The following is a 26,326-nucleotide window of genomic DNA, read 5'->3' as shown; positions in this document are numbered from 1 at the left end:
ACCTCTAACCCTTTGAAACTGTAAGTCCCAAATCGAACACTGTACTTACAAGGTGCCTCAGTCATGGTGTTTATCGTAGCAATAGAAGAATAACTAAGACACTACATGCATGTGCCACCACACCTGGGTTTGTACACAGTGGAGGATCCACCCCAGGTCTCCACTCTGCTAGCTAGACACAGACTGTGCCAACTCACCCTCATTCCCAGTGCTACACATTTTCAACTAATTTCAGGAATAATGAGGCAGTATCCGAGGTCATAAATAGAAACCCTAACTCAAATGGGGACTCCTGAGACATTCTGGTGAGGGATTTCTAGAAGGCATGCAATGAATGTATCACATCAGTATTGTGATTTAATAAGGATTAGGAAAAACAGATAGGCTGAATAGATGTTTATTCAGGGAGAAATAACTAATAACAGAGACAGATGAACACCAGCAGGTTCCTAGTCCCAAGGATGCTTCCAGATGCTCTCTGTCCCTGTCCTGCAACCCTGCAATGGAGAGAGCTTTCCTGGGCCCCTTCCCCAGACCTAGTTCCCCCAGGTCATGTCTGCCCCTGTCCCCACCTCCCAATGGCCCTGGTCAGTGCCACAGGTGCAGACAAAGTGAATATCTCACTACACATCTGCTGTGTCAAGAGGGCTTGGTCTGTTCAGCAACAGTATATATACTGTTGCTGGAATGCTGCTTGCAGCTTGCTAGTTTAACTGTTGTGGGTGTGGGGAAGTGTTTCTGCATGGCTCTGTAGGGGACCCTCCCCATCCTGGCCCTGCTGTATGGGAAATCTAATTGTGTGGCAGCTGCCCTGAATGCAGCTTCCTTCCTGTTCTCATCCTGTAAGTGCCTAAATTCAACTCCAGAGAAACACTAGATCTGTCCCTTGCCTTGTTTTTCCTTCCCTTTGGGCCACACCCAGAGAAAATTCAGCCTGGAGCTCAGGTGCAAGAGGAGTCCAGGAGAAAGCTTTCTTTACATCAATGGCATCTTTCCAGATGGTCCGGATCTGGCTAGGTGAATCTTTTAAAAGCCAGATAAGGGTAGGAGAGTTGATAGTACACTCCAGAGAGAGGCAGTCCTAATCTGGCAACTCCTTTAGCAGGTGGAGTCAGGCATGCTTATGCGGAAGCACGTCATTGGTCTGTTCCCCTGTAGTTTCGTTTTCTTTTCCTGAGCTTAAACTTTCGTTTTTTCTAGGTTGGAGTCGGAAATACCTTGAAATTCTGGATTGGTGCGTTAATTCTCTCTAATTTATCGCTTTCGGGTTGTCTGGTGTTTGGTTGGGCAATATAAGGGTGCAGAGTTTGAGGGAGTCTTGAAGAAAAACATTGTTTTTGCTTGGGTGAGTTTGTCGGCTGAAAGGGAGTTGGAGAGGGAGGGGCTTCTGGCCTCTGGCTGAAAATGCAGATGGGGGAGCATGAGGAAAGTGCTTCCTGGAAAAAGGACTGGTTTAAAGATGGCTTTTAGCCAAATCCAGTCCCTTCCTGCCGTTTCATAATCTATAATTTTGAGTTGTACCTTGTCGAAGAGATCCAGAATTCTGTTTTCTAACACAGTCCCTTCCTCTACAGCTTAAGTCAGAGCTCTGTAATGTGTTTTTATGATAATGTGGCACTTCCACATATGCTAAGGCAGTGGTTCTCAATCTGTGGGTGGAGACCCTTCTAGGGTTGCATATCAGATATTTACATTCGAATTCATAACAGTAGCAAGATTCCAGTTATGAAGTAGCAACAAATATAATTCTATGGGCAGGGGTCACCCCCAACATGAGGAACTGTATTAAAGGTCACAGCATTAGGAATGTTGAGAACCACTGCTATAGGGGCTCTTAGGGCTTTTCTGTGTTTAGTACTAGGGGCTCTGTGCCTGTTACCTAGTCACTGACCCAATGTGATAGTCTCAAGCCAGGAAATGACTGCTGTTATTTCCTTCCCCTTCAGCCATTCACTGAAAAGTGAAGTAGTGCTCAACCCAGCTTGAGGATCATAAGCTGAAGGCCTTCATGAACTCAATAAGACTCATTCATAAAATGTTTTTAAAATGTTTGTGACTTAGCTCAGTGGTAGGGAACTTTCCAAGCCTTGGGTTCAATTCCAAGGGAGGGGGAGGAAAGGGATTGCAGATGGGAAAACAAAGGACTGGGAGAGTTGCACATCTGAAGATTTTCCCAGAAGTGACAGCTTTTCTAATGTTTCTTGGAGATATGATACATTGTGTATTACCCAGGCTGGTCTTCAACTCCTCAGTCAGCCCCCATTCCCACTGGAGTCACTGGAGTGGCAGGTGCATATCACTGCTGCTACCCTCTTCTCTACTTTTAAATAATGAAAATTAGATTCTTGCTTGATATGGAAAATATCTAATGATAAAAGATCATAAGAACCCTAAGAGAAACCAGTTTACCCAAGCTAACTTAGGCATCCAGAAGACATCAACAAATCTTCCCATGATTCTGTTGGGTTTGTTTACTTCATTGCATATTATTTAGAAGATGACCACTCAGAGTGACTGGGCAGATGACACATGCCTTTAATCCCGATACTAGAAAGGCAGAGGCAAGAAGATCTTTATGAGTTCTAGGTCAGCCTGATCTACATAGATGTTCCAGGACAGTCAGGACTGCATAGTGAGATCCTGTCCTCAAGATAAATGAATAGATGAGAGAGAAGCAGAGACAAACAGTGAGACATAAAGAGAGATTGAGAGAGACAGAGAGAGTCAACAACTCAAATGATTCATTACATTTTCCTAGGGTCTTTCTGTTTTATTCATTGTATTTCTGGGGGTTTTTGGGGGGGTTGTTTTGTTTTTTTTGTTTTGTTTTGTTTTGGGGTTTTTTGTTTGTTTTTGTTTTTTCATCCCTTCTGATAACTTTTGGCTTAGCTTAGTTTATTCTTCTTTTTCTACTTCACTGAGGCCAAGAATTAAGTTATTTATTTGAGATAGTTGTTTTTGTTTTGTTTTGTTTTGTTTTGTTTTTAATTTTGTTTTGTCCCAGCAGGGTTTCCTGTTAGACTCTCTAGAGTGCTCAATGGAATGCCTTCCATTGTCATTTCATTGTGTAAAGATACCTACCTTTGATTTCTTCTTTGCTCATTAGAGAATGTTGTTTAATTTCCATATGTTTGTGAGTTTTTACCCAAATCCCTCTTTTAGGGATTTCTAGTCTCACATCACTGTGATTAAAAAGATATTGCATATCATTTCAGTCTTCTTACATTTCAGTTGATTGTAGCCCCAGAGGTTATCTTTCCAGAACAGTGTTCCCATGTGTATGTTGCTGTCATTGCTGTGAATGTCATGTATGTGTCCTTAGTGATCCCCTATGTATCCCCCCTCTTTCATCTCCTTGTAGAGTACTTATAATAAGTACACTGATTTTCTCAACAGTGCCCCAAAAATGTGCCTCAACAAAGCAGCATCTTTGTTGTCTCCATGACTTCTGTGATACTTTAAGGTGAGTTTAACTTTCATTCTTAAAAAAAAAAAAAAAAATTTTAATAAAATTTTGATCATATCCTTTCCTCTTCCCCAACTTCTTCCAGATTCTTCACTCCTTTCTACCCACCCAACTTCATGCCCTACTCCCATAAAAATTGAAAATCAGTTTTCTTCAATGCTCACGGAGTATATCAATGACACTCCAAGGCAAGCCCCATGCTCAGAAATAGTTGGTCAATGCAAATGGATTCCACATTTGTTTGTTTGTAGGGTATTTTTCTTTTTTGTGTAACTCTTACTGATTTTTAAAATTTATTTTGACGTGATATTTTCAGGTGAGAGGACTTCAAGTTCATAGACTTTTCGCTTGATCATGTGTGTCTGCTGTTGAAGCTCTCCATTTCAGGGTCAGTTTCATTCACTGAATTATTAGGCTCTGGAATTTCAGTGTTCTTTTATCTTATCAATTTTATGGTTTTCCTCATTAATTGTTATTTGAATTCCTACCTGTATTATTCATGATTTCTATCCCTTGAAGTCAGTTACTAGGATATGATAATAGTTCTTTGATAAAATAATGTTTCTCATTTTTTGATATTTTTGTTTTGTTGTGGTAGTCATTTTGTGTGCCTGTGTGTCTGTGTCTATGTCTGACTGTATCTATCTGTGTCTGTCTTTGTTAATGCCTGCATATTATGGAGCAACTAACTCTTCCAAACTTCTAGTTAGAGTTTATGGGGAAGGATTTACACATTCCATATAAAGGTGGCCCTCGATTAAGTGTGGTGTCTCTAATCCTAAGCAAGTACAGACGTAGACTCTTCACACAGTTCTCTCAGCAGGGCTCAGTGCTTGCCAAGTCTGAAAGTATCTCCATGGCCTGATGTGCAGGAAGGCATTTATGACAGGAGCAGCAACCATGCAGCTTGTTAGCATCCTCAGTAGGAAGGATTGTAGGGAACTTGATACTTTGCCTTTCCAAAGTATGAAGGCCAATGGTAGCCTATCTTAATTATCTGCTCAGAGTATCTGTGGGGTCAGGGATGTATAAAATGAACCGCTGTGGCATGTGTAAGCTGCTTCATGAGTTTCTCACCACCCAAATGCTGATAGATGGTATCTTCATTAGGGTTTCTTTTGCTGTGAAAAGACACCGTGACCAGGTCAGCTCCTATAAAGGAAAACATTTAATTGGGGTTAGCTTATAGTTTCAGAGGTTTAGTCCATTATCATCATGGTGGGGAGCATGGTGGTGTGCAGGCAGACATGGCGCCAGAGCAGGAGCTGAGAGTTCTACAGCTTGATTCTCAAGCAACAGGATGTAAACTGTCTACTGCACTAAGCATAGTTTGAGCAAAGGAGACCTCAAAGCCCACCCCCACAGTGACATACTTCCTCCAAGACCATATCTCTCCAACAAAGCCATACCTCCTAATAGTGCTACTTCCTTTGGAGGCCATTTTCTTTCAAATCATGACAGATGGAGATTACTACAAAGCATGACCTGAGACCCTCAAATAATATAAAATATCTTGGGTTAACTCAGACTAAGCAAGTGAAAGACTTGTATGATAAAAACTTCAAGTCTTTGAAGAAATTAAAGAAGGTATCAGAAGATGGAAAGATCTCCCATGTTCATGGATCTATAGGACCAACATAGTAAAAATGGCCATCCTACACAAAAAAATCTGCAGATTCAACAAATTCCTATCAAAATTCCAACATAACTCTTATCGACTTTGAAAGGACAATTCTCAACTTCATATGGAAAAACAAATCCTGAGCAATAGAAGAACTGCTGGAGGTAATACCATCTCTGATTTTAAGTTGTGCTACAGAGCTATGGTAATACAAACCACATGGTATTGGTATAACAATAGACATGTTGATCAAAGGAATTGAATTGAATGCCCAGACATTTATTGATTACTTTGTTTTGGAATGGATTTCATTTATTGATACAATTTAAAGTCAATTTTGTGATTAAGTATATTTCTCCTCTTGTTTAGATGTTGTGTTTATATAACTCAGAAATGTAATGTATAATTTAGTACAGATTTTAGATAGCTACCCATAATAGTCAAAACTTATAGTTAAGTTAGTTAGGATTTCTAGATATACAGACATGTATTTAAGATGAATAGGCATTCTTCAAATCTTTCAAAGACCTACAGAATATGGCATTTAAAATGGTTTAGGGTTTTTCTTGACAGTGAGACACAATTGCTCCTGGCAACACCACCTGCGTCAGAAAGGAAGATGGACATCAAAGAAATGAGTTATGAAGTTTACTTCCAATATGGCAAGACTAGCCATTTGGACAAGATACTGCTCTTGTCTGGACTGTTGGACTTTATGCTGTATAAACTGGACATGCAGGACCCACAGAAAAGTGACTGCTGATTCAAGATGGACATTGCTACAGAGTTCCTGCTTCATGGAAGAGTCTGCCAGACGGTCTGCAGGACACAGAGAAAAATGACAGTTTAAAGTTTCCTACTTTGCTGAAGAGTCTGCCAGACACACCATGGCCTATGGGCTGAAGATGGAAGATTACAGAAGAACTTCAGGTGACTGACAAGGCGAGATGTCTCTGTCATTTCTAGAGTTTATATACTATCCTTCTGTGGTCTTTGAAGGAGTTGAAGACAGATAGTTATGGTTATAGTTTTCCTTAGTTAAGCTTAAAGATAAGTTACATATAGGACTTTAGACTCACAAATATAGGATAGATGATAGAATAGTTTCTTTTAATCTTGCTAAATGTTAATGGACTAAATATTGTTAACTGTGATTCTTATTTGATAACTGTTATGTTATGTATTTTGCTATGTTATGTCGAGCGCTATCGCCTTGCCTGCAAGAACGACGCTCAACAACAGGATTCTTCTGCAGCTATGTTTATTGCGCGGCTCATTACAGCAAGTTGAGGGAAGACCCCGAGGAGGAAAAAGGGCTCTGCTTATATATGCTCAGAGAAGTTGTGTCTGTTACTGACAGTTGCAGCCCGCAATGCTCGTAACGGTCACCCCATGACGTGGATCGCGTATCCATGCCTTGCTGGCTTATGGACAGGAAACCGGCGCCATCTTCGGGAATGGCACCGGTGGCTCTCTACATCTCCCCCTTTTTTGTTTTATAAACGCAACAGGCAAGGGTAGTGGTCTGATCTCCAGTAACGAGATGGACATTGTAATGCCCCTGAATCCTGGTAGTCAGCCAAGTCAGTGCCATACCCGTCCGGCATCTTTTCCCTGGAGGTGGGGCCTTAGACACCAACCCACATGCAACCAACTTCTCAGAGCTGGCCAGAGTCAACCCGGAGTGCAGTGCTAAGCCAAACAACCTGAGCATGAAGAATTTAGTACAGTAGGCTAAACTAAAGAAGCACCTATCTGCGTGCAATGGGAAAAAACCCCGCAGAACGTTAGGGCTGTTTCTGGTAAAAAAAAAAAAAAATGGACACCCTAATCTTGTGCAATGTCATAGAAGACTCAGGGTGCAAGGGCTGTCCTATTGGACAATTAATGTCCATATTTTAACATGCTTAGCCACACAGTGGGAGAGGAGCCTATCTCCATAGCAGCTAGGGCTTGAGCGATAACCACTTTGCCATGTGCCTGTTGAGCACATAGCTTACACACCAACCAGAGCAGGAGCACCACCCCACCATATAACAGCAGCCCAAACCCCATTACACCCGCCCACTCCTTAAAGTGGGAAAAAGCGGTGGAGATCCAGGAGAACGATCTTTCTGATAGAGAGGCGTCCACACTGGTGGAATTCACATGAACGATGGCCATTCGGAGTTGGTCCATCAGGCTATCAAATTCTCCTGTCCATTCACCTAAAAGATACAGAAAAATTTGTTTAGAAAGGTTTGCAGCTCTTGTATAATTTTCATATTGTACACTGGTGACACATAAACTGGAATATTTCCATTGACAGCCCAGTTGGGCTAGCTGCCAGAGTGTGTCAATTTGTTCCTGCACCAAATCAATTCTCTGATTGACTACCATCAATCCTCCTTTTAATCGTGAATCAATGGAGGCCTGTGATTGGCTAAGATCATGCCATATGGCTTTCCATTCCAAACATTGCCCCATAGTGAGGCATGCTTTTGTGACAAACATCCAGTCTGCAGGGGTCATAGCCATAGCAGACAGTCTCTCTACTTGTGAGGAGATGTAGTTAGCATTAATGCCATAAGCATGGCCAGATTCAGCCAATTCCTTAACCTGCTTATGTTCCAAAGGTTGATGAGTACGATTTCCATCCTCCTCAAAAACAGGAAACATCTGAGTTAACTGCCCTGTTGAAACAAAAATAGAAATCCTTTTCCCCAGGAACTTGTCCTTGAACTTAAATTTTGGAGTCAAAGCATTTTTAAAATATATAAATTGAATTAATCCAGCAACATTTCCTTTAACAGTTGTTTCCTCAGCAGTCAAACAAAAAAAGACAATATAATACCATACAGTATCCAGATTCTCTCCATCTGTGGCTTTTTTATTATTCTGTTTCTTTTCTATTTTATTTTTTTTTATTTTTATTTTTTTTTGATCAGTCTCTCGGGGCTCTTTCACTTTCTCTTTGCTGGCCTTTTTCTTTTTGCGCGCACCCAACTTTTCGTCACGTTCTGCTTCTGACGTGCTTTCCTGATAGCATGTCTATCAGAACTTACCTTATTTTCACGTTCTGCTTCTGACATGCTTCCCTGATAGCATGTCTATCAGAACTTACCTTATTTTGTTACCTGTCTGCCACAGTTCTGAATCCTCTCCAGCTGACTGAAGGGTCCCCCTTGTACTGCCTATGTCAGATTCCCAGGTTTCGGCACCACTTGTTGAGCGCTATCGCCTTGCCTGCAAGAACGACGCTCAACAACAGGATTCTTCTGCAGCTATGTTTATTGCGCGGCTCATTACAGCAAGTTGAGGGAAGACCCCGAGGAGGAAAAAGGGCTCTGCTTATATATGCTCAGAGGAGTTGTGCCTGTTACTGACAGTTGCAGCCCGCAGTGCTCGTAATGGTCACCCCATGACGTGGATCGCGCATCCATGCCTTGCTGGCTTATGGACAGGAAACCGGCGCCATCTTCAGGAATGGCACCGGTGGCTCTCTACAATGTTAAGGTTAAAACCCTTCTTTTTATTTAGACAGAAAAGAGGAAATGATGGGAGATGTCATTCTGTATATGTTTCTCATACTGGTTAATGACTAAAGTACTATTGGCCAATAGGAAAACTAGATAGGCGGGACTAGGAGACGAGGAGGAAAGAGGAAGTAGTAGGGAGGAGTCGAGATGGAGAGCCTGGAGAGGACGGAACTGCCATTCCTCCATTCTCGGTAAGACCATGTGAAAATACATAGAAGTGGGTTAATACTTAAGACAGAACTAGCCGATAAGAAACAAGTAACGGGCCAACAAAATTATATCTAATACAGAGTCTCAGTGTGTTATTTGGGGCTGGCGCAGAGACGGGACAAGACTAGGCGACTGGAGAAAAACCTTACTCTTTACACGAGTGGGTCATGTGGAGATCATGAGGAGATGCTAGGATACAGTGTTGCTCTCCACAAAAGGAAAAGCAGGGCCCCATTACAAAGGACAACATCCACACAGCTCTTTGACTGTAGAGAGATTCAGCTGGTGACTGCATGGAGCCTTTACCTATATGTTCTAGTCTCTTTAGCACGAGAAGGTACTATGTAGGAAAGAGAAACTGGATAGCCCAGAAACCTTGGATCAATGCCTTGTCCAGTTGTCATCAGAGAAGTTTCCTCCATCAGCAGATAGGTACAAGTGAAGAGATGCGCAACTAAACAATGCAGAGAGAGACAGCCTAAACTGGAGGTCTCCAGTCTCTCCCCTCAGAGATCAAGAAACTCCAAGAAGAGGGGGAAAAAAGATTGTAGGAGTCAGAGGGGTTGAAGACACTAGGAAAACATGGCTCATAGAATCAACTAAGCAGGATCCACATGGTCTCATGGAGACTGAAGCAGCAAGCATGGGGACTGCTGAGTCAGCACCAAGTCCTCTGCATGTATGTTATGGCTGTTAGCTTGGTGTTTTAGTGGGACTTCTAACAATGGGAGTGGGTGTGTCTCGGACTCTTTTGCCTTCTCTTAAGACTTTCTTCCTCCTATTGGGTTGCCTTGTCCAGCCTCAGTATGAGAGCTTTTGCATTTTCTTATTTTATCTTGTTTTGTTGTGTTTGGCTTCTGTCTCTTTGGAGACCTGCTCTTTTCTGAAGAGGAAACAGAATGGGTGAGGATCTGGGGACAAGGGAAGGTGTGGAGGGGGAGCTTGGAGGAGTGGAGGAAGGGGACACTGTGGTCTGGATATATTATATGAGAGACAGATATATTTCAATTAAGAAATAGAAGGAAAAAAAAGAAGAAGGAAAGAAAAAGCCTAGAGTTTCAAGCCTTGGGTAGCAGGACATGGTGGCAGCTTAGACTCCAGGGAATGGTGCATATTATGTTTTGACTCTGACCACTAAAATTCATAGTAAATTTAATCTTCAAGTCTATAGGATTAAACGTTGAGACCTACAGCCATCCTGAGAGGATTGTTGTTACTGTTGTAGGAATAACCACTGCTGTTGGGTTTGATTCATGGTGAAAGCATGAGTTTGGCATCCTCACCTTCTTAAACACTCTTGGCTGCACACATCTCCTCTTTCCCTTCAACTTTACATCATGACATGATACAGTAAGATGACCTCTGCAGCTGGGCGTGTTGGCAGACACCTTCAATTCCAGCAGGCAGGTCACTGTGAGTTTGAGGCCAATTCAGCCTATTTAGGGAGTTTCAGGCCCACAGGGATATATAGTGAGATCCTGTCTTTAAAAAAAAAAATCATACACAAAAGTAAACAAAAACAAGAAAATGAAAGACTCGCCAGTTACCAGATGTGATTCCTTCAATCGTAGACTTCTTCCATCTTAGACCTGTAAGAAATAAAGCTCTATTCTTTATAAATTACTGACTCTAATGTAATCTGTTATGGCATATAGACAAAAGCAGTGAAAGGCTGTGGTAGCCCATCATGAAGTGGGCACTGTGTGGTGTGGACCTTGGAATGGTGGACCTCAGTTGTGGCTCTGATCCCAAGGTGTCTGGAACAGTGTGGTTGACAGTGCCACGCAGTAGAAGAAAGGTGGCAGAGTCCTCAGGTCTCAGGAGGTTGGTGACTCCGTGTGGAGGAAGGTAATATCAGTGTCTCAGGGAGAATTTTCAGGGGCAAATTATGGTTTTGAGGAGATAGGGTACCAAGACACTTCCACATAGAAGCGAGATTGCCATAGCTTAACCAGGGCTCCTTTGCCATGAGAGGTGGGCACTGTCAGGTTGGCCCTGGGAAAGACTACTTTATGGTTCAGCCAGATTCAGTGTGCTGGGGTGGTAGGACACTTTTACTGGCAATTACTGTTCTGTGTGCTGGGGTGGTAGGACATTGTTATTGGTAATTAATAAGTGTTCTGCGTGCTGGGGTGGTAGAGCACTCTTACTGGTAATTAGCATTGATTTAGTTTTGCCTTAATTTTAGGTAAGAGCTCTGAGTTAGTTACCTGTTTCAGAATCTGAGGTCTAATCAGTCATTTGAGAAGTATAATATATTCTGTCTCCTAGAGGCTTAGGTAATACCAGACACCCTTCAGTTCCTGCAAAGCAGCCACACTGGCAGTTAAAAACCCAAGGAAATGCCTGAACTTCTGTGGCAGGATGTTCATGCATGCTATTTCTTATACCTAAGGCCTTTGTCTTTTTCCCATAAATCCTCATGTCTTCTATTTGGGAATCTTGGACCACCCTATCTCTACCATTGTTTATATTATAGCCTGTGCATATTTCTAGTCTTGTTTGTCTTGTCTGTTATTTCTGATTTTAATTTGGGTTTTGTTTGTGCAATGCTGGTGACCAAACCTTGGACCCTGTGCATTCTAGGCCAGTACTCTATATTGGAACTATTTTCCAGGTCCTTATTCCCAGAACTCAATTTAAGATAACAGCTGTCAAACTAAATGTTTGGATGCATGTTACTTTTGCATTTTTATCTTAGTTGCTCCTATTGCTTTTCTCCATTGGCTGTTTGTCTTGTACTAGTGCTGTCATGGCCCATCCTTGATCTCTGCATAATCAGTGTTCATTCTGTTCCTCCCTTTCTTACTTGGTCCTCTTTTCATCTTTTCAATCTTGCAGAACCTGAGCACGGGTGTCAAAAGTAAGGATAGGCAGACACAGGGGCACAGCAATTATGGCTTCAGAATTCATGGGGAATGTCAAGGAGGAGGTGACCTGTCCTATCTGTCTGGACCTGATGGTGGAACCTATGAGTGCAGATTGTGGTCACAGCTTCTGCCGAGCCTGCATCTCACTGAACTATGAGTCCAGCAATGGCAAAGAGGGAGAGTTCATCTGCCCTGTGTGCCGAGTGACTTACCCGTTTGAGAATTTGAGGCTGAATCGACATGTAGCCAACATAGTGGAGAAGATCAAGAGATTCGAGTCCAACCCACAAGAGGAGAAGAAGGTGTTTCATTGTGCAAAGCATGGAGAGAAACTCCAGCTTTTCTGTGAGAAGGACAAGGTGGCCATCTGCTGGCTTTGTGAGCGATCTCAGGAGCACCGAGGACACCAAACAGTTCTCATTGAAGAGGTAGCCCATGAATACAAGGTAAGAAGTGGGAGGATGTGGGACACAGAGCAAGAAACAGTACCTGTTGTGAAATCTCTGCTTCTTGTGATCATTCAGTTACTTGATCATCACGGAATGGAGGCCTGAGATTTCATTCTGTCCTGTTACCTTTTAAGGCCTGAAGGAATAGGACTATCCACTGAGCTTACTCATAAAAGAATCTATCTGGGCTCAAACTCTATAGCAAGAGCAAATATGTTTACAGCTTGTTGTATACTGTTGAAATTTTATGTCCAAGAAAAGCTCTGATTAGTCTTTAGTTATCACAGTAAATGAGATGAGGTTTGGAGAGATGGCTGAATGGCTTGTTGCTAACCATAGTGATCTGAGTTTGAACCCAGAAACCACACAATTGAAGGCAAGAACTGATTGCTGCAAGTTGTTCTCTGACCTCTACATACCTGGGGTGGCATAAGTGTGAGTGTACATAAGCACATGCCTGCCCCCCACCACACAAACTCACATACAAAATTAATTAGTTAATTAAAAAGACTATTATTACACCTCATTTCCTCTTTTCTTGCTATCAGTTTCCTCTTGTTTTACACATTAGTGTCAAAAAAAAGGTTAGCTGGGTGTGGTAGCAGATGCCAATAACTCTAACATTTCTGAGGCAAGAGGAACAAGGATTCTTTATATAATGAGGCAATATTATTATTAGTTTGTTTGCTTGCTTGTTTTTCTCTGTTCAACCCTGGCTGTCCTAAAACTTACTCTTGTAGATCAGGCTAATAATGAACCTAGGATCCACCTGCCTCTGCCCCCAAAGTGCAAGGACTAAAGGTGTGTACCACCAATGCCTGGCCTGTTTGCCTTATTTTTAATGTTTATTATCTCTTTGTTTATAATAGATAAAAACTATATGTGTAGCCAGACTGTAGTGGTGCACGCCTTTAGTCCTAGCACTTTGGAGGCAGAGGCAGGTGGATCTCTGTGAGTTCGAGGCCAGCCTGGTCTACAGAGCTAGTTTCAGGACAGCTAAGACTACACAAAGAAACCCTATCTCAACAAAACAAAATCCCTATATGTATATTTGTATGTATATATGTAGATATTCTATGTGCATAATTTATACCACACTCTTTAAAGAAACATAGTAGTCTTAAGATGTCCTGTCTTTCCAGAAGGGTTTCTTGGCCTTTGGTTAAGAGCAGATGCCCTACTAAGCACACAGCTTGACTGTGCTACAATTTCTCTCCCACAGGAGAAGCTCCAGGCAGCTCTGCAGAAGCTGATGGCAGACAAGAAAGAATTAGAGAACTGGAAAGATGATCTTCAGAAAGAGAGAGCTTCCTGGGAGGCAAGTAGGGACCCTTCCTAAGGGAATTAGCCTGATGCCTAAGAGGTACCTGGGCAAGAAGCTCCCTGACTCTTCATTCCCTGGTAGATGATGAGGCCAAGGAGGCTTGATTAGTCCTCTCTACCTATTCCCTTGGAGCTGGGGCTGGACAGTGAGTGCATCACAGCTGAGCCTGGCTAAGTGAGGAGCTCACACCATGGAGGGGCCTGGTGAGAATGGGCAGAGGCCTGGGACTCACTCCTTTGGTGTTTTCTAGAACTATGACTGTTTCAAAGATGCTTGGGAATGGGTGCATCATGAATACGTACTCAGGGTTCAGTTTCTGCTAGGGAATAAGATGCAGGTATGGTGACATGTGCCTTAATTCTAGCATTTGGGAGGCAAAGACAGACAGATCTCTGTGAGTTGGCAAATTCTAGGCCAACTAGGGACACAGGGTGAGGATGGGTCTCAGAATTAAAAAAAAAAAAAAAAAAAACCCAAACCCAAGGGATGGGTGGGAAAATGGCTCAGTGGTTAAATACTTCTTGCTGAATTTGGTTCCTTACACTAACTCATTCTGGGACACCAGATGTTTTCTTCTGGCTTCTGTGGGAACCTAGTACACACATGATACAGGCAGGCAAAACACACACAAACTTAAAATAAAAATTTAAATCTTTTTTTTAATCAAAAAAAAATTTAAAGATCTGTTTATCCTTTTAGCTGGGTGTTGGTGGTGCATGCCTTTAGTCCAAGCACTTGGAAGGCAGGGGCAGATGGATCTCTGATTTTCATGGATCCCAGCCTTGTTTACTGAGTGAGTTTCAGAACAGCCTGAACTACACAGAGAAACCCTAGCTAGGAAAACAAACAAAGAGAACAAAACAAACAAACAAACAAAACCTCCCACAGGGGACATTTTGTCAGACTGAGTAATTCTCCCATTTCTTATCTCTGAAGAATCAAATGCAGAAAGATGCAGAAAATGTTCAAACAGAGTTTAGGAAGCTGGGAGACATTCTGGACTCTGAGATGAAGAATGAGCTGCAGAAGCTGACTAAAGAGAAGAAAGACATTATGAAAAGCCTGGCAGAGGCTGAAGATAAGCATGCCCAGCAGAGCAAGTTGCTAGGAGACCTCATCTCAGATGTGGAGCATCAGTTGCAGTGCTCAGCCATGGAAATGCTGCAGGTAAGACTGCAGGAGATCCCAGCTTCTGAGAGTCAGGAGACCTGGAAGTCATTTCCTTCCCTGTGTGCTGCTGTGATCTTCCTGGTGAGGACATTTAGGGCTCTGTGTGCCCTCCCTGAACTCTTTCCTGAGCCAGGTTCAGAGACTGGGGAATCATTGCTTGTATAAATGACAAGGAGTGGAATTCTATTTTTATTTAGTTTATCAAGTGCAGCACAAAAGATAAAAGTTTGGGGAGATCTGTTGGATGTGTGGGCATCTATGGCATCGGCTCTTTACAAGGCTGTGTGTGGTTGAAGTACTTTTATTTTTATTTTTTAATTTTTTAAACTTTTCGAGGCAGGGTTTCTCTGTAGTTTGGAGCCTGTCTTGAGCTCACTCTATAGACCATCTGGCCTTGATCTCACAGAGATCCACCTGCCTCTGCCTCCCAAGTGCTGGGATTAAAGGCGAGCACCACTACCATCCAGCTTCAAGTACTTTTATTAACTCCAGCTAGTCACTGGCAAACCAGGAACGAGTTATGAGAGATGTTTATATTGTCCACTAGGGTGAGTTGAGGCTTACCCCATCTGCAGTGTTTAAGCAATTAAGTGCACTGGCTGCTCCAGAGTGGCTGAGTTCAATTCCCAGCCCCCATATTGTAGTTCAAAACCACCTGTAGCTGGGCCCTGGCTGTCCTGGAACTCAATATGTAGTACAGGCTGACCTTGAACTACTGACCTGCCTCTTCCTCCTGAGTGCTGGGATTAAAGTGTGCACCACCATGCCCAGTGAATCATATACATACATACATACATACATACATATAGAGAGATTTTTTTTTATTTAATGTGCATAACTGCTTTGCGTGCCTCTATGCATGTGCACCATGTCTGGTGCCTCCAAAGGTCAGAAGAGGTCATTGGATCCCCTGGAACTGGAGTTGGAGTTATAGATGGCTATGAACCACCATGTAGAATAGCAACAAATGTTTGTAACCATTGAGCCATCTCTCCAGCCCAAGTATGAGCTTAAAAGGAAAAAAAAAAAAAAAAAAAAAAAAACCAAGATAGAAAAATTGTCTGTAGTGGGAAATGTCTGGATGCTCTCAGGGGTTCACAGGTTTTAGACATTGTTAAAGCTATGAAAGGCTATAATTAAAAAGCAAAAAAGTAGAGCCAGAGAGATGGCTCAGCCATTAAGCATGCATGCATGCATGCTACTCTTGCAAAGGACCTAGGTTCCATCCCAGAACCTTCATAGTAACTCACTACTATCCCCAGTTCCATGAGGTGTGACACTCTCTGACCTCCATGGGCACCAGGCAGGCACGCATGTGGTGCATAGACATACATGCAGACAAAACACACATAAAATAAAAGAAATTTGAAAAGAAGTTAAAAGAGGAGAGATAATAAAGAAAAAATGTAGAAATAAGAAGGGAAGCCCATGAGATGTTGCCGAATAGTCTTGCAAAGAATGCCAGTGAGTAGACTGTGGAGAAAAGAAAAAAACAAAACAAAACAAAACAAAAAAATCTCAAAGCCTAATTGATCAAGTCACAGATAAAAGCCAAACAATAGACTGGCATATGCAAGAATGGAATATATAATGATAGGAAATAATTAAAAAGAATACGGTTAGAGTGAATTTCTAACAGTTGTGCTGAGTGGAAAGATGAGCTTCTCAGATCCCTAGAAGGTTCTACTTGGTGCTGTGGCAGAGGAGTTAGTGGCTCCCATGTTCCCTGTGTACTGGTGTGTGAGAAGGATAGGCTCTAAGTCCTTGAGACCCCTGCTCTCCACTGTGATGTCTTCTGGTCCTGGTAGTGCTTTGCCTCAAGCAGCTTTATTTTCCAGCATGGTGTCCACTCTGGTAGTAGACTTGGCTATGGGAGTCCATTTGTGGGGAAGCTCCTGCTTTCCTACATTGATCTCTGCTGCCTAAATCAGATCATTTACAGACTATCACTTGCAGAAAACAGCTCCTCATGTGTTATCATGACTGTTTTCTTTCATAGAGTTTCAGTTGCAAGGATTCTCACCCACCATCTTAATGAGAAGTCGTAACTCCTGTTTTTTCTCTTCCTATCTAGGGTGTGGATGACATCATAAAATGGTATGTATGGCTACCAGTGATAGTCTTTCTGTGTGGTAAGAATGACTTAGTTTTCAAATAGAACAAAGTTTCTCCCAGGTTGAGGCAATTTAGATGTAGTATTGAATTTCTGATTAAAAAACAGGAACTGAATATTTTGCCACTATTGAGAATAGATTAGAGTCTATGATAGAGAAATGGGTTGTGGGGAACTGTTTGGCTCAGTGGTGGAATTCGGGATAAAAGATTAGGGTATTCTTACCTCCATTGTGATTTCAGCATTTTACTCATCCTTTGTGCCTGTATGTGGATCTGGATTTAACAAGTGATTGGTTTATGGTAGATAGGATGTGTCTTCGATGTCTGCAAAGTACAGAACTGTCCATTAGGAAAATTCCTGTATGTTCATATTATTTTCTCCTGAGACTAGAAGACATCAAGTCTTTCTGGATGTGTTTAGATTTACAAAAATAGTCTTGAATCTCTGCGCATAACACTTTGCTACAGGCATGAACAACTGATCCTATACTCTACAGGAGTGTGGAAAGACAATATCCTTGTGTCCAGATAGCACACCCACATGGCCACACCAAAGAGTTTCCTAAGACACTAGCATCATATTCGTATTAGTTTGATGTCCTCATCTTTTCCAACTGTTTGTAATTTTCCCAAGAGATGTCATCTATTCTCTATATTGGCTAAAGGTTTTGAAGACATTGGACTTTTCCAGATGTACTTCCCATACTTGATTTGCTTTGGGTGTAGGTTCTGTACCTGCTTTTTGATCCTTTCCCAAGAACCCATGTTCATGAAAATATTTTCCCACACATTTTTCCCCACATACCTTAGTTTTTGTTTGCTTTAAGATTTTATTATTCCATCATCTCTTGTGAGCGCAAGGAAGCAGAGTGGGATAAAATAAATTGCTTACTTTTTAGAAGGCAAGAACCATGATTCTGAGAACATACAACCTTCCCAATACCACATTGAAAGTAAGTTGGATGGAACATGGTTGTATTTTCCATATCCCCAGCTGGCAGACTACCCTCTTCAGCATCCTCAAAAGACCTCAAGCGTGTCTGTGGTTTGAAATGAGAGGAATTCTGTGGTGATTGAGTTCATTAAGAGGGACTGGAGGTCAATTGTTTTTATCCCTAGGAGTCATGCCTTTTCACTCATGAAACCCAAAACCATACCCAAGGAACGAAGAAGAGTGTTCCGAGCCCCCAATCTGCAAGGCATGCTGCAAGTGCTGCAAGGTGAGGAGAGTTGTGTTACATGACTTGGCTTTGGGATTCTAGTGGCTTCTAGATATGAAAAAGGAAGATTAGATACCATGTACGGATGATTTGATCATCTCTGATGGGACATGACCATCTTTGACCCTGTTACGGTTTTCAGTTCTTCCCCTGATCTAGAGAAGAAATGAACTTTAGAATACCTTTGTTTGCATTTAATATTGTGAATTTTTATCATTTCAGAGTTCATAGAAGTCCAACGCTACTGGGGTAAGGAGAAAACACAGCACCATAGGCTACCTGTGTCTCACTGTCTTGCAGAGTTTGTGTTTCTGTTAGGCCCTTGTTGCTTCTCCCAAGATATGTAGTATGCTTCTGCAATCTGCCTCTGCTGTGATTTCTACACTGAATTCCTTTCTTCTTAAACTTATATCCATAACAAATAAGGCTGTTTCCTGCCCTTATGACACTCACTCCTGTCATTTTTGTGCAGTTCAAGTGACATTGATTCAAAACAACAATCCAAACATTGCCATTACTGCTGACAAGAGACAAATAAGATATGAAGAACATCAAACAAGAAATTTTGCACCTGGGGCTGAGAACTGTCATGAAGGTGTCCTGGGCTACCCAGCTATCCAATCAGGAAAACATTATTGGGAAGTAGATGTGTCCGGAAAAGGTGCCTGGGTTCTGGGATTAAGTGATGGAAGCTACCTCTTCAATCCGATATTTTGTTCAAATGCTGAAAGACGCCTAGATCCCTTATTTCGTTTGGGTATCAGCAACGACTCACATTATCAACCTAAATATGGCTTCTGGGTCATAGGATTGTGGAACAAATGTGTGTATAATGCTTTTGAGGAGTATGCTTTCACAGCCAAACCCAAAGTCTTGACCCTCTCTCTGATGGTTCCTCCCTGTCGTATTGGCATTTTCCTCGACTATGCAGCCAGCACTCTCTCATTTTACAATATTTCCCACCATGGGACTCTGATCTATAGATTCTGTACAAGTTCCTTTCCTGATAGGGTTTTTCCATATTTTAATCCTATGGGATGTTCAGAGCCAATGACAGTATGCTGGCCAGACTCTTAAACCTTCATCTGTTTCTGTGCAAGGCCTCTGGCTCTGGTATGTATCTCATATGACTGAGCTCATGGATAGCATTTTACCCGTGTGTGTGTGTGTGTGTGTGTGTGTGTGTGTGTGTATACTGTCTCTAGTCTTCCTGTATGAGCACTGCTAAAGAAGATATATTCAGTTCTTTGGCCCATGTTCTCAGTTCTTTGGGTTTTTTTTTTTTTTTTTTTAGGTGAGAGTAGTAAATCATTTCCCATATATTCAAGGACAAGTGTTTGAGTCATTGTTATGTGAGATAACACTGCTGCCAAATTCTTCTTTTATTCTCCATGCAAGAGATGGAACCTAAGACCTCGTGCATATGAAGAGGTGTACCACCACTGGGCGACTTGCCTCACCACTGCCATGTCTCTGTAAACCTCATTCTGCATCAATGAAAGAAGATGAAATAAATTTTTCAACAACTTGTCTATTAGTTTTGAAAGTTATATGTAGGAGTCCACAGTTAAGAAATTCACGCTTAAAGCTGGGATTGGTGGGTTGTGCCTTGAATCCAAGTGCTCGGAAGGCAGAGGCAGGAGGATCTCTGTGAGTTTGAAGCCAGCCTGGTCTACAGAACAAGTTCCAGGACAGGCTCCAAAGAAATACAGAGAAACCCTGTCTGGAAAAAACAGAGAGAGAGAGAGAGAGAGAGAGAGAGAGAAGTGCACCTTAACAGTAGGCCATTTTCACCATGAATTAAGGAGAAAAGGTCACAAATGATACACCCTGAAAGTAAATGGTGTGCTCATTTAGGCAGCATTACTACCAAAAGTGGAATGATGCAGACAAAATTAATATGGGCCCTGCCCAAGGATGACACACAAATTCATGAAGTTTTTTGTTTGTGTTTGTTTTTTGTTTGTAGTTGTTGTTGTTGAGATAGGGTTGCTCTGTGTAACAACCCTGGCTGTCCTGGTACTCACTTTGTAGGTCAGATCAAACTGGCCTTGAACTCACAGAGATCTGCCTCCTTCTGCCTTCCAATTAAAGGCATTTGCTACCACTGCCTGGCGCATGTTCCATATTTTGGAAGAACATTAATGTCCTAAAACATCACACACACACACACACACACACACACACAGGGAGAGAGAAAGACAGAGAGAGTAATGTGTATCCAGAGTACCTGTCCTGGTTCTAAGCATGGAAGCAGTCCCAGGATGAATAACATACTTTAGCAGATGTGCTTATTCTCTTATAATTTTGCCATAAATACTGCAGATGCTTCAAGCCAGTGTAAGAAAGTAAATATGAAGCTCAGCCATTGTCATTAACCTGGGTACCTGGTTTGATCCCCTGAACCCATATTCCTAAAGCCTTTCCTCTAAATTCCACACACACTGTGGCATATAGAGACCCACACACACACATAAACACAAAAGGAGCAAATACAATTTTTTGTAATAAGAAATTTGATAAATATAGAGCAGTATAACTAAGAAGCATCTTAGTGTTTGTGCTGTGAATTATTGGAGATATGTACCATATTTTAGTGTACCAGGAACCCATGGGCAAATGGGGGACAAAGGGTGGCTTTCTACAAGTCTTATTCCTAATTCCTGGATAATTACTATCATGACCAGATCACTCCAGCTTTTTTCATGGGTGTCTATGTATATGTATAGGTATGCTTCTTCTTTTTCACACATAAGGGTAATTTAGTGCCTTATCAAGAACTAAATTCTGTGATACTCAGATTATTTTTAGTAATTATGACCATACTGGCAAATTTATATTTCATTGTATTATAAACCATAAACCACACCAAAACTATAAAGAGAAACCGTATCTTGAAAAACCAAACCAAAGAACTAAAAAATATAAACAGTAGTCTTACTAGAAACTTGCTTTGTTTCAGCAATCCAGTATGGTGTCTTATTCCATGGGGGTCAGTCCTTATCACTGTGACTAAAATAAATTATTAAGATTGTATTATCAGAACCTTTTGTGGTAGCTCATGCATCCCATCCCTGAACCTGGAAGGTTGTGGCATGATTTCTGTGCATTTGAAGCCAGCCTCGAGTACAGGGTAAGACTCCATTAAAAAAGAAGAAGGAGGAGGAAGAAGAAGAAGGAGGAGAAGAAGAAAAGAAGATATATTGGTTTACTCCAAAACTATTAATCCACTTTGTTTTAAGAAATAGAAAAACTAGATTTCAAACTCCCATATTTTTTTCTGGTTTTGCAATAATCATTTCTGTTTGTTAAAAATAAATATTAACTTCAGAGCTGTCTGATCTTATATTTAAAATTTCTTCTATAATTGTGTTTCATGGGAATTCCTTTCTTCTGTAATAAATTTCATTGTATATTGTGACCAGTTAGAATCACACACAATTGTGGCATTTATCAAGGACAGTGTGGCCAGGGCTATGCTTGCCTGGTTACCTTCAGCCTTTTCACAGAGGTTAGAAGTTGATGGCAGACGTAAAGGACAAAGTCTATTGTTTTTAAGGTTTACTTTATTATTTGGAGTGTATGGTTGTTTTACCCACATGTATGTCTGTGCACCACATTTATGCCTGGTGCCTGTGAAGGTGGTGAGCCTCCATGTGAGTGCTGAGAATCAAACCCAGGCCCTTAACCAGAAACAAGTGCTCTTAACCACGGAATCAACTCCCCAGCCCAAAGTCTGTTACCTTTACAGAGACAGGAGAATTGTCTGCAGAAAAGTTCACATAGGGCTAGATGGTTGTCTGTGCATTTTAATATTTAATTTCCAGCTCTTTCCCAACAGTTCTAAGCTACTGGAAGAAATGTACATTTTGTCAGATAGCCTATCTCTACAGTGTTTAGCCATAGAGTTTCTCAACTTCAGGTAATATACTAGCCTGATGGGACTATGATCACAAAACTAGTAATAAGATCTACTACATATATCTTATCTAGATTATATGTTTCTAATAGATAGATTAGATATCTGCTAAATTAGATAGATGAGATAGATGAAATTAGAACTGCTCCACACGAGGTTATACATATAGGATCAAATTGACAAGGAAGAATTGGAAGACAATGGGTTAATATTTAAAATATCCCAAATATCACCACCAGGTGGACGAAAGAACAGAAATTTCCTTTGTGTGTATGTGTGTGTGTGTTTTGTTTTGTTTTTCCAAGACAAGGTTTCTCTGTGTAGCTTTGGAGCCTGTCCTGGAAGTCTCTCTGTAGACCAGACAGGCCTTGATCTCACAGAGATCTGTCTGCCTCTGCCTCCTGAGTACTGGGAATAAAGGCCTGCATGACCACCACCCAGCAGAAATTTCCCTATGATACTGGATCCAGAAGTCCAAAATCAAGTTTTCTCCCATTTTTCCCCTTCAATCTTTCACTGGTCTATAGGTGGATCACTTCTCACTTTCCACAGCTGCAGTTCAATATAGATATTTTAATGCAGGCTTATACAAGAGGGTTAAGACAAAAGAGGTCCTCACAAGACACACCTGAGAGCATGGGTGAGAGCTTTTCAAAGAAATTATTCTCAGGGAATAAGACATACCCAACTGAAGCCCTTTGCTGTGTTTTGTGTTAATGGTTTTGGCCCATGAACATGGGGCCCCAAGGACAATCTTCTTTTAAGAGAAGTTACTAGATCAAGACCAGGGTCCTTTCTGCCCAACTGTCCATGTTGCTTCTTTGAGTGGATGTTGAGCTCTTCCTGGGTTTCAGGCACCACTCCCACACCTTTTGGTGTGGTTGACCGTCCATTGCTTTTTTCTGAGCTGGCCGGTGAATGTCCTCTTATTTTGTTTCAAAGCATCTGTTCAGAACTTACATTTCTTCAGTAGCATCTGCTGGTTCCTCTTCCACTCCTTTAACATCTAATTCTGCACTGAGGTGATGTGCCTTCCCACTTACTGGAACATTGCCCTTTTTAGTTTAGAAACTGTATGAGCTCTTGTTTATAAAGACACCAAAGAGAAGAGACATATGCTCTTCTGCACAATATGGTGTGGGTATTGTAAGGACGGAAAAATTTAGCCTAATTTTCCCTAGACTCTGCCCCCTAGTAGTGAGTAGGCAAAAGGTCATTCCTGACTATTTAGGACAGGCCGGGTTACCGACAGCACCTGTGAGTAAATAAAAACAGAAAATGAGCCGTGCCATACTACCCAGAATCCCTAGCGAAAGCAGACTTCCTGGGCTAAGCGTGGTCTTGGATAGTTCAAATTGATTGGTCCATACAGGGTGCTATGAGATGATTGGTTGGTGATGCGCGGGCTTTGTTGTAACCGTATAAAAACTGTCTGAACCCTGTACCCAGGGTTCCCAGTCCTCTACCCCACGTGGAGTATGGCTGTGGACCCCAGGGCCGCCTTTCCTGAGTCAGGGCGTGAGGTCCACTCCCTCCGAGGGTCTTTCAGGTATCAAGGAAACCCACCTGATGGTGCAACAGACCACCAGGGAAGCTCATGGTGACATGACCTTAACTACATGGAAGGTAGCAGCATGGTTCACCCAGACAACCTGTGTATCTATGAGGGGTGAGCACTCGGTGTCTAGGTCCCCTTGTTCCATAAACACACAGAATAAACCCAAAGCACAGTGGGAGGAACCAACTTTAGAGTGAGACCTAACTGTTGCTTTTATCACATCTTACCTTAGCAATGATAAACTTACCTAATAAAGGGGAAAGAAAGATTCTGTTGGTAAGGAATTCTTCAACATGACATTATTATTTGATTTCTCCAATAATGTGCCTTTCCACTTATTTCTCCAAAACAGAGTTTGGTGTATTAACAAGATAAAAGGACAGATTAAATTTAGCTGCAAATATGAGTTATGATAATCTAGAATGGCATTGAACTCCAACCATTTTGAAAATTAGAACTACTCCACATGAGATCACACATAGGAGAGATCAAATGTTAAGGAAGAAAACCTAGCATTTGAAGACTATGGATTATTTAAAATACTCCAAATATCACATATTTCATTGAGTGCAAATGACTATAGGCACAGGGGCTAATGACAGTCAGGTCTTGTTAAAAGTTTGTGATGACTGAAGCACAAGATTTTGGGGTTTTGCCTGTATGCCAACATCCCTCATCTAGTATCTTTATTTCTTTCTTTCCTCTTTTTTTTAAATTTTTTAAACTTTCAAGACAGGGTTCCCCTGTATAACAGCCCTGGCTGTCCTAGAACTTGCCTTGCAAATCAGGCTGGTCTTGAATTCATTGAGCTCTGCCTGCCTCTGCCTCCCAAAAGCTGGAATTAAAAGTGTAAACCACCATCACCTGCCTACCTTCATTTCTTTAGGCCATACTTTGTTCTTGATTATTTTTCTTTACATATAATACTCCTATCATATGTTACATGTTATTCTGTTTGGAGGCTGATCTATGATAGCCAGACTTCAGTTCTGAGTGTATTAAGTGTGCACCAAGCAAAATAGACCATCTGTATCTAGTGTTTCTGGTACAGCATCTTCTCTGTGGAAAATGTTTCCAACTTCCCATTCCTATTGCAGGCAAAGTTATACCATGGGACAATAACTTACCTTCTCACTATTCTCAAGGACTAATGTTTTTTAATACCCTTGGGCAATTTGCTGTTCTCCTTTCTTGTCATATCGTGGGATTGTTGTCCCTCTAGACAAGGGAATCTCGGAGGACATAGGATAAACATGCTTATTCCTGTGACTTTATTCCCTTACTTCTCTTTCAATAAGCACAACATTGCATGCCAGTGTGCTAATTGCTAATTTATATTACAGATATGAATGCTATCATATACAGAGAACAAAAAAAATTTAAAAAATCAGACTTGTGTCTTTGTGATACTAATGCTGGTATGATCCAGGGATTTCTTCCTTAATGCCAGGGCCTGGACCAAATAAAATGAAAAGAGCAACCAGAGAGAATGTATGCATTAACTCATTGCTCTGTGCTCACAATTACATATGTAATGTGTCAGCTGGGTGGTAGTAGTGTACACTTTTAGTTCCAGCATTCTGGAGGCAGAGGTAGGTGTATCCCTGTGAGTTCAAGGTCAGCCTGGTCTATAGATCTAGTTCCAGGACAGGCTCAAAAGCCACAGAGAAACCCTGTCTCAAAAAACAAAACAAAGAAACAAAAACAGATGTAATGTGTCTAGCCATCCCAAGCCCCTTTATAGTAGGGTTTTCTTTTGGGCTTCCCACTCACAAATAATGACACAGAGACTTTTTAATTACTAAAGCTTGACCTCAGCTTAGGCTCATTCCCAACTAGATTTTTTTCCCCTCTTATTACTATCTATATTTATTATTGAGAAACAAAAAAGTTGGGGCCTTCTTTATCTTGAGCGAGTCTGTTGCTACTCATTTCAGATTTTAACTTAGCTTCAAAAGAAAGACAAGTGCTCATAGGTGGTAACTACCAAGAGGATATTCAGGTGTTTTACCACAGCTCACCTGAACACCAAGAACTGTTCCTTGTAGCAGCTGTTCCTAGGTATGGTACCATCTATTCAAACAAATGTAGAAGCTCATACTTTTGCAGTTTTTGAACCCTAAAAGGCCTTAGAAATGTACTAACATCTATTTTAAAAGCTTTGTAAAATAAAACTAGAAGCCAGGCAGTGGTGAAGCGTGCCTTTAATCCCAGCACTCGGGAGGCAGAGGCAGGCATATCTCTGTGACTCTGTGAGTTCGAGGCCAGCCTGGTCTACAAGAGCTAGTTCCAGGACAGCCTCCAAAGCCACAGAAAAACCCTGTCTCGAAAAATGAAAAACCAACCAACCAAACAAACAACAAAACCCTAGAGGGCTGGGAAGATGGCTCAAATGATGAAGGCACTTGTTGTCAAGCCTGAAAACTGTGCTCAGCCCTGAGATTCACATAGTGGAAGGAGGAACCTGATGCCAGTATTGTCCTCTGACCTTCACTTAAGGATGTGGCTTGCCACAGGATTGAACTCCTGGAGTCTTGCTGAAGAAAGGGAGGAGGTTTTGTATGAGCCAGGGGTGGTCAGGATGGGGGTGAGTGGGTAGAGAGTGGGGGGGGGCTGCACAGAAACAGCTGACCTGGGCTCATAGGAGCTCACAAACTCTGAAGTGACAGTAGGGAGCTTCCGTGGAATTGCCCTTGTCCTCTGAATGTGTGTGATAGTTATGTAGGTTGGTCTCTTTGTAAGCCTCCTAATAGTGAAATCAAGACCTGTCCCTGGAGCTTAGCTGGCTTTTGAGAACCCATTCCTCATGCTGGATTACCTTGCCCAGTCTTGACACAAGGGGAGGAGCTCGGTTCTGCCTCAACTTGCCATGGTTTGACCAAGTCC

At 41.7% G+C, this 26,326-nt stretch overlaps 1 protein-coding gene and 1 non-coding gene across 3 annotated transcripts; both read left to right on the top strand.

Moving 5' to 3' along the window:
* Positions 1-1,217: 1,217 nt before the first annotated feature.
* LOC127228086 (tripartite motif-containing protein 30A) lies at positions 1,218-19,493 on the top strand. Of its 2 annotated transcripts, none has more exons than XM_051192524.1 (9): positions 1,218-1,234; positions 3,397-3,463; positions 11,657-12,131; positions 13,357-13,452; positions 14,395-14,625; positions 16,703-16,725; positions 17,863-17,963; positions 18,186-18,212; positions 18,436-19,493. In XM_051192524.1, the coding sequence occupies exons 3-9, from the start codon at positions 11,712-11,714 to the stop codon at positions 19,038-19,040; spliced, it is 1,503 nt and encodes a 500-aa protein (XP_051048481.1). In that variant the 5' UTR covers positions 1,218-1,234; positions 3,397-3,463; positions 11,657-11,711; the 3' UTR covers positions 19,041-19,493. The 2 variants fall into 2 exon arrangements, with proteins under 2 accessions (XP_051048481.1, XP_051048482.1); XM_051192525.1 differs by lacking the exon at positions 1,218-1,234 and adding an exon at positions 3,783-3,854.
* Positions 19,494-19,808: 315 nt separating this feature from the next.
* On the top strand, positions 19,809-19,915 carry LOC127229002 (U6 spliceosomal RNA). Its single transcript, XR_007835092.1, has one exon. It is a non-coding gene; the product is annotated as a U6 spliceosomal RNA (small nuclear RNA).
* The last annotated feature ends 6,411 nt before the right edge of the window (positions 19,916-26,326 follow it).

The sequence above is a fragment of the Phodopus roborovskii genome, unplaced genomic scaffold, assembly GCF_943737965.1.
Source record: "Phodopus roborovskii unplaced genomic scaffold, PHOROB, whole genome shotgun sequence".
NCBI lineage: Eukaryota > Metazoa > Chordata > Mammalia > Rodentia > Cricetidae > Phodopus > Phodopus roborovskii.
Note: the sequence above shows the minus strand (reverse complement) of the source record. Positions and strands in the feature narration are given on the sequence as shown.

Coding starts and splice junctions, on each gene's coding strand:
- LOC127228086 (XM_051192524.1), top strand. CDS start 11,712: ATGGCTTCAGAATTCATGGGGAATGTCAAGGAGGAGGTGACCTGTCCT. Junction 13,453..14,394: donor AAGAGAGAGCTTCCTGGGAG/GCAAGTAGGGAC, acceptor TTATCTCTGAAG/AATCAAATGCAGAAAGATGC. Junction 16,726..17,862: donor GTGGATGACATCATAAAATG/GTATGTATGGCT, acceptor TTTTATCCCTAG/GAGTCATGCCTTTTCACTCA.